Raw genomic sequence first — 9,153 nt, 5'->3', positions numbered from 1 at the left:
GGGGGGAATGGTGAAAAATTCAACAGCAGCAAAAAAAAAAACACCATATATACAGTATGATCAGGGGAAACCAATTCATTCATTTAAATGATTTTATAATGAGTATAATGATGTAATATGATGCAAAAAAGCAATTATTTAAATCAATGCTACGCAACAGAATGTACCCCTTACATACTAGTGGTCTGTAAGACTAATATGTAGGGATCTATAGTTATCCAGCTACTCTGTATCGCAGTACATTTGTTCTCAAGATTTTTGAGGTTTGAACTAAATATCGATCATTACCAGGATGATTCTGACCTCATATGAATAATTTCAGACTGATTTTCCCAACAAAAATGTTAGAATTGTAAATTTGCGAAACAGAAAGAATTGTTAAAAAAACACACTGTACAGAAACAAACCTGAGTGAAGGATAAGATCTATAATTTACGACTTTTACAGTATAATCTATAATATACGACTTGTACAGCATAATCTATAATTTACGACTTGTACAGTATAATCTATAATTTACGACTTGTACAGTATAATCTGTCTGAAATGAAACCTATATCCTTCATATTGTCCCACTGTATACGTTTCTGTGTCAATTAACCCTGTTGAATCCTACAAACCTGTCTATAACGGCTAGGAACAATGGTTTGTGGGGTGTTCACTTAAGACAGGTTTTAATCCTACAAAGACGGGTTTTAATCCTACAAAACCTGTCTATAGCGGCTAGGAACAACGGTTTGTGGGGTGTCAACTTCGGACAGGTTTCACTGTATAAGTCCTGAATATTCAATGTCATGAATCCATTCTCTTTTCAAAACATACCAATTACGATGTATTTACAACTTTTAAAATAATTTAGGTTTGGCCATTCCCCAAACTTTCTTCAGGATGTGTTGACATAAGGTTCATACAGATTGCACAGTATGTACTACAAGACAGCTAAAAAAAGCTCAATCATTCTTTAAATAGTCTAAATAATTCTCTTGGCAATTTCATTTACAAGCATCATCATTTTGATCAATGATCCTATGTCTAAACACGGGCATCGAGAGAAGCTTTCATGTGGGTGTGTCTGTTTAACTTACAGCGCTAAGCATTCTGAGACTGCCTCACTGATTGGTTGAAGCAAAAGTCATCAAACTATGACCTTGTTTGAAGGACATAAACCACGCGGAGGTTTAACAAGAATTACGTGATGTGGCACAATATTTATATCATATTTTAAAATTATATTGAACTCTAATGCATTATTTTGTTTCCATCTGACTGCAACTGAAGTAGAATATAAGCTAGCTTCCTTATCGAAATATTGTTAAAATACAACACTCGCACAAATGTGTCTTGTTATCTAGGCCGCTTCCATCCATCTGATTGAAAGTCAAAGTGGCACAGGAGTATACATTTTGATACCTCTCACACTTGGGTTGCAGAGTGGGTGGGCATAATAGTTAAAATTCAATATGCACAGTTTTCGAGTTTTCTATTAACTCTTTCACCCCTATCTTATTTTAGTAGACTCTACCATGCTTTGATCTGGATGAGTCCATTATGGTCTACAGTGGTGAAAGGGTTTAATAAACAGCAATAAACCAATAATTACATATGTTCTTTCTCCTGTATACTAAAATTTACAACATTCTCTATATATAAATATCTTGTTTTATTTAGAAATAACGCATTCTCAGATTAAGTCAGCCATTTAATTTCACACAGATAAGCCCTCGATCTACGTGAGCTGAATTTTCCAGGAGCCAGCCCATTACAATCTGTGCCTGATGTTTTTTTCCCAGGTTCAACCTTACCAGATAAGTGATACAGGACCTACATAGCCAAAAGGAAAATTGTATATAACTTCAGATCATACTTATATACACACATACTCATCATTTCTAGAGCTTTTTTTATATTTTTCGCCACAGATGAAATATTTCTAAAAAAACAAATGAAATCTTAAATGATTTATATCTATATATGTACAGCTAGACAAAAACTTACCACAGATGAAATATTTCTAAAACATGTGAAATCTTAAATGATTTATCTATACATGTGCAGCTAGACGAGAATGTACCCACTTCATTTAAATTAACAGAAAGAAATTAAACTAATCATAACAAACCACAGAAAAGTAATTTTGCCAAAAATAATTACTAAGTCAACTGAGAAGTAGGACAATCAGAATAGTATATTAGTTTCCTGCTTAAAAATGTCTGGTCTTGTATTTGAATTACATCACACCAGAAATCATAAACTTACATACACAGGTATATCGTCTAAAGGTGCAAACAATATCATTGCCACACACATACAGAATAATAATCATAGACTTAACTTAATTTTGTACCATAATATTTTTTTTCCACCTGGGTTTAATTTGTAGGTCAAGGTCAACAAGAAAGAACTTTCAAGGACATTTTCAATCCTAACGTTGACACCAAACTCTTTATGTACCATGTGTGTTAGTACCACGTATCAATCCGTTCTTTCACATTCCATTAGGTGCTTTCATAACTTTGCAAATTCTTTAACACACGCTTCAGTACATGTACCTCCTAAACTCTGATAGACATGCCTTCAGTACTTTGTAAATCTGAGGAACTGTTTTCCTCATTTAAAATCAATCTTTCTGAAGTAAATCTCACACTTAATACACTGTCAGCTTTAGCCTTGTGAAAAGTTTGGTCTCTATTTAGAGATAATATCGACGTCCTTTGGGAATACATGTATAAGACATATCTCTGAAATAAAATAGCCCTCTGTTTATTTTTTTTTTAAATTGCCTAGTACTGAATTGACCAAAATGTACTTGACAGTTCTGTCATTTATTAATACAAATGACTTGTGATACCTAAATCTAAACACTGATCTTACACCTTCACCAATGACCTTGACCTATACACCGTAACTTGACCTTGACACTAGGTCACAACACTTAAATCATTAGTGACCTTTTTACTTCAACATAGCAATTTCATTTCCACTTCTTTTCCATTTGTTGCCAAGAAGCAGGCAATTTCTCTTTAGCACTTTTAATTCATCCCCATTTCAGAGGCTTGGACTTTTTCAACATTTAAAAAAAGTTTTTAAGGTTTTTTACATAGACATCTCTACACATCCAAATTAATCATTTCATTCACAGCCTTTAATCAACAAGTCTTGAGGATACAGGGGTGTTGGGATACACAATTATCCTGCACATACTGAACACCTTTATCTTCTTCAACGAAACAGGAATTAACACCCAGATACAACCTGAAATGTTGGCAATAATCAAACCACATGATTAACAATCCTGGATTCTGACGTTTGGTCCACATTCACAATGGATACATTAGCAATGATTCCCTGTCTGTTTTCTTCCACCGGTTTGGTCTCTTGGTTTGGTCCACTAACATCGCCATCTACTTTGTCCTTGTCCTCGTCCTCCTCTTCGTCACTAGACTTGAAGTAGCCACGGTTAACAACGGCCCTGTTGACGACATTTTCCCGCAAGCTAGTCGTGGGTTGCTGTTCCTCGTCATCCTCCGAGTCAGAATCACTGTCACTCGAGTCAGGATTAATCTCGTTTACATTCCTCAGCAGTGGTCGCACCATTTCAGATAGCCCTGTAAATATCCCCATCTTTAGCAAAATGTCAGTTAAGCCCATCTTTAGTTATTGTTATAGAATGATTTCACTTCTTGTTAAAAATATGAAACACTGTCTTTATTTATATATTTATTTTATCTATAAACAGTTGGATGTTTAAGCATTTTTTGTGAGCCTTTGATTTGCTATCAACATGTGAGATTTTTTTACATACATACCAGCTAATTATACAGTTGTCTACAAGAAGGTACTGTGAAATCGCTAATTTTCCTGGGTTTTTTTAATTTTACAGATTCCATGGGTATTTTTTTATCATTGAATTCATAGGTCCACTAGTTCTCTATTTTTAGTGGGTACTTGTAATCCAAAAATTCATGTACCCACGAAATGGTGTTTTGTCAGGGAACCACAAAAATATCTGATTTCACAGTAAATATGTTTTTATTTGGCCATGGTGACAACAGAAAGTATATCACAGGACAAAGGAACTCAGAAGTAACCAGGTAACAGGGTTTTTAGTAGTAAATGTTGCCTGACTTAGGCTGCCATGGGAACCATACCAGAATTATCAAACGTGGACCTTCTGGCTGGCCTCGTGTTATTGTTGTTTCCGAGTAGGGGAGCTCTCTCCGATGTGGACTGGTTTCCGTTATCCTCGTCCGAGTCTGAATCCGAGTCAGGATTACTTCCAGGGATGACCTTCCGCTTACACACCGGGCAAGTCTTCTTGTTTTTGGTCAGCCAAGGATCAATACAGACACAGTGGTAGGCTGCGGATACAACATCACATACAATCATGAATACTGTACATTATCCAGGAAGAGTAGATGTTGGCACAATTTGTTTTTCATTAACTCACAGCTATGATTCTATCAAATGACATAGGTATTCTGGAAATCTACTTTTCACAGAGTTATACAGAATACAAAGTACAGAATAATCATTTCAAGTCATAGGATCAGACATTTTCAAAATAGTGAACATTTAAACATAGTTACTAGATGTGAAGGCCAAAATTAACACTTGGTGAAAATTGATTTCATTGACAAGGGACAAACGTTTAACTGGGCGAAAGTTCCCAGTATACAGTATCTGCATAGATATATAAACCAAACATGTTTTCTTCAACTTAGCAACTATCAGGAGAGCAAAGCTTCAGATTTTCCCTGTATACAGTAAAATGTGGAACAAACAGCTGCCTATATCTTTGGTGTGATATATTAGACGACAGGGAACATTTAAGCACATGTCATAAGTAGAGTCTGTCACGATGACTGTCAAAATCGTGTCATTCACCATGAGAACAGGGCAGGAGTCTCAGCTTGTCTCCTTCCTCATAGTCATCCAGACAGATGGCACACACATCATAGTCATCCCCTGTAATACATCGACAAATCTGTGTCACATATACACTTTAAACAATAATCTGTGTCACACAGACACTTCACACAATTGTGATCTGTTTCACACAGACACTTTCAACAATCATCTGTGTCACAGTCACTTAAAACAATAACCTGTATAGCTCAAAAACTTTCAACAATTATCTGTGTCACATAAACACTTTCAACAATTATCTGTGTCACACAGACACTTTCAACAATTATCTGTGTCACACAGACAATTAAAACAATAACCTGTATAGCTCAAAAACTTTAAACAAATATCTGTCACACAGACACTTAACACACTTGTGATCCGTGTCACACAGACACTTTACATATTTGCACCCGTGTTAACTTGAATTATATCTATTTTACAACAACTATGGAAACATCTTATTAACTTATATATATCACTTTTGCTCACCCTAATCGAAGCTTGCAAGGAAGAAAACCAGAGTAACCAGAGAAAAACACTGTGGTCATGCAGGTGACCCTATCTTGGTGACATATGAGTGTGTTATCCATTATCTAACTGACCACCCACATCTGTGTCAGACAGATGCCGTAAATAAATCTTACATCCATTCATCAACAATTTTTTATCAGAAGAAATTGTCAACTTAAAAATAAGTTTGTTGTGCTCAAACCTTTCTTGAACTTCTTGGTTGGAATTTTCTTCAGCACCTTAGTGGAAAGTCTAGACTTCTTCCTTTTGCTGATGTCTCTACACCATTTAAATATCTGAAACATTTTGGAGATCATATTTTTTATTAATAGTGAAAAACCTTCTGCATTTTTACAATGATATTTGACCATGGTAATGTGAACTGGATTTGGTTCGGACACAGTAGATGTCAAAAGTATAACATATCGGATTAAAGCTATCAAACCAGCTTGATGATGGATTGATTATTAATGTCCAACTCCCAGCTTACATACTGCAAAATTTTGCTGCAATTAAATTTGCTGTTTTCACCTTTTCTGATAAAGACGAAATATTCATAACAGCGAATATAAGTATATATAGTAACTGGATGTGAAGGGCAAATTTAACACTGGGTGAAAATTGATTTCATTAGTAAAGGGAGAATGTATGAGTGGGCCAAAATTTCCCGGTATACAGTATTTGCATAGATACATGAACCAAACTTATCTTCAACTTAGCAAATATTAGGAGAGCAAAGCTTCAGATCACTTATAGACTTTTAGTCTTTTACTTTACAGAATATTGATGTTTTATCTTTTTTTCATTTGATTTATTTTTCTTATGACAAAAATGTCACGACACACAAAAGTCATGTTTGTACATACGTCTGGGAGATAATTATCTTATCATCTTGGTGTTTACATATACATTTCTAACAGCTATTTTTATGCACCTTAAAGACCGGAACTTTACACCTTTCTTCCGATTCTCAGAGTCTATTTGTTTATAACAAAAGTATACCAGGTAAATGGTAAATGGTATTTACAAAGAACATTTTAAAAGTCTCAGATCTTGGCGGAATGACTGTCAACTTACCATGAAGGAGAGCATGAGGATGAAGCAGGTCCCCACTACGATAGCAAAGGGCCACAGGATGTACGGCTTAAAGTCCTGCGGTGTGTTGTTGGTGATGGTGATAGTGTAACTATGGGAGAGAGTTATATCAACTTTATTTAAATTCCAACAATTATGAAACAAATCATTTCAACTGATATAAATCACTTTTGTTGGTATGACTGCAACGACATATCGCATATTTTGAATACCGTACGATACCCAATATTTTACGATATTTTACAGATTTTATTGTTTCTGAATGCACAATATGCACGTGGAAAGACGTGAATTTTGTGAAACTTGAGTCATGCTCATTGTGGACCAAGTCTATTTTTTGTTGTAAAATTGCCATTCAAAATTTGCAACAAATCTTTTCATTTGCTTCTACCATTACTATACGTATCGTGACCACAGTATCATGATATGTATCATATTGTGACCACAGTATCGGGATACGTATCGTATCATGACCACAGTATCATGATATGTATCATATCGTGACCACAGTATCGGGATATGTATCGTATCGTGACCACAGTATCGGGATACATATCGTATCGTGACCACAGTATCGGGATATGTATCATATCGTGACCACAGTATCGGGATACGTATCGTATCGTGACCACAGTATCGGGATATGTATCGTATCGTGACCACAGTATCGGGATACGTATCGTATCGTGAACACCGTATCGTGATACGTATCTTATCGTAACCACAGTATTGATGCCAGCTTACTTTTGAGATATTTTTGACTGCAAAGAGTCCCAAGCTTATTTTCTAAGCCGTCTTACTTTCAAATCAGGTTTATTTTCAAGATTTAAGGTATCTAACAATCGGCATGACTTACTTGGAAAACGAACACTGATAGCAATATTTCTGGCCAATCTCATATCCACTGGTCCAGCCCACAAACACTGACGGGATATTCACCTCATACATATCTAAAACATACACAGTAACAATCTAACAGTACAGCAAAGCTTTGGCTGGGAATGAACAACATAGAATAGAGAAAGTGACTCTCACAGATCTGACAGGTAAGAAGATGTAATGTATGGACATTCAGCTAACAGAGCACTCACATGAAAATCTTAATATTTCACAAAAGAAAATATTTGATTTTTGCTACAATAGATTTTTTTTCCTGAGAAAACCTGATCCACACAAACAAATTTTACGATATTAACCCTTACACCCCTATGTTACATTAGTAAACTCAATCATGCATTGATCTGGATGATTCCATTATGGTCCACAGTGGTGGAAGGGTTAAGGAAAGCTTTACTTACGAGAATCTCCTCCCATAGCAACAAGCCTCTCATCCTCGAAGCGATTTTGGATAATTGCGCCCTGGTATCCAAGTTTCTGAGCGTTTAGCACCTGAAAATAAAAGAAAGTTAAATACATCTACAAAGCGAAATACATCGCAGATTTTGGTGATATAGTGCAGTGATGATACAAAGAGGTTTGGAGTATGGCTGTCATTTCATGAAAACATTTTTCAATACCTGTATGTATAGAGTACATTTGAAAGAAATACTGCATACAAACACCAACAGCATTAACTCAATCACCCCTGAAATTTCCTTATGAATGAATTATTCCAACCTTTGAATTGAAAGAGTTTAAATGTGTCTACCGAGGTGAATGCCTTAACATGTACGCATTTTGAAATACTGTAGCACATTGCAGACGGACAATCTGCAATTTATAGTGTATGTAGGTTACACAATTTATTGACTGAAAATGCACAAAATTGTTCAATAAACTAAATAATAAACATGTTCCGGTTATAAAAACAAAGGAAATAATAATCAATGCCCATCGTTGGTGAAGACGTTTAACTGCTGTCAATCATATTTTATTGTAGCTGTTTTATATATATTTGATATTTCGTTACAAAAATATCAAAATACAGCGTATTTCTTTGACCAATATGTACATAATGTAAATATAAACGTCTAAGGCATTATTGTGCATTTACGACCGCTCTTGCCTTTTTTCAATAAAACAACTAGATCTAGATGTAGCAAAATATGAAAACAATATTGCAGATTTAATCAGATTTGATTTCTGGACTTTGCCATGCATCTTTTAATGTGATTTTACTTTCCATTTTATTTTACAAATACATATACATGCATGTTTATAGTAATCAAATTGACAATCAAGCCATAACTTTTTATTTATTTTTTATTTTTATTTTTTTCAAATTTTTACTTCAGTATACAATACAGTTACAATATATATACATAACATGACATAACACAAACATATATAAAGACATACACACACTCATTCATTATCATACAAACATCAATACAATTATCAAAAAGGAAAGGTAGGATTGTTGAAAATTTGTATTACATTTTGAATTTCTAAGCTAGCAGTCAGTGTGAGCGTAATCAATATTTACATTTACTCAATACAACAAATATATTTATAAATTGATAAGTTACTTATGGTAAATCAGTCGTAATTTCAAGTTTGGGTGTTTCAAAAAAAGTTTTGCCATTTGGCCCATTCTCTTTGAAACTGGTCTAAGTAGCTTTCTCCCTTACTTCTAGCAATGTATTTTTGAGTTGTATATGTATCTTTTAGTGTATTTTTCAGGGCAATAATGCAGAGTTC

General features: G+C 34.6%; 1 protein-coding gene across 1 annotated transcript in view; it reads right to left on the bottom strand.

Annotated features, from left to right (window-relative positions):
* Positions 1-2,763: 2,763 nt before the first annotated feature.
* The window catches only part of LOC110465898 (E3 ubiquitin-protein ligase RNF13-like), a 21,985-nt gene continuing 15,595 nt past the window's right edge, over positions 2,764-9,153 (bottom strand). Inside the window, exons 5-11 of the mRNA XM_021522038.1 lie at positions 7,812-7,902; positions 7,370-7,463; positions 6,496-6,604; positions 5,621-5,714; positions 4,885-4,965; positions 4,149-4,358; positions 2,764-3,605 (exon numbers count right to left, since the gene is read on the bottom strand). Coding sequence (XP_021377713.1) covers positions 3,271-3,605; positions 4,149-4,358; positions 4,885-4,965; positions 5,621-5,714; positions 6,496-6,604; positions 7,370-7,463; positions 7,812-7,902 — 1,014 coding nt within the window. The 3' untranslated portion in view covers positions 2,764-3,270. The remainder of the gene's footprint in view (positions 3,606-4,148; positions 4,359-4,884; positions 4,966-5,620; positions 5,715-6,495; positions 6,605-7,369; positions 7,464-7,811; positions 7,903-9,153) is intronic.

The sequence above is a fragment of the Mizuhopecten yessoensis genome, unplaced genomic scaffold (assembly GCF_002113885.1).
Source record: "Mizuhopecten yessoensis strain PY_sf001 unplaced genomic scaffold, ASM211388v2 scaffold11105, whole genome shotgun sequence".
NCBI lineage: Eukaryota > Metazoa > Mollusca > Bivalvia > Pectinida > Pectinidae > Mizuhopecten > Mizuhopecten yessoensis.
The sequence above is the reverse complement of the archived record's forward strand: the minus strand, read 5'-3'. Positions and strand labels throughout refer to the sequence as shown.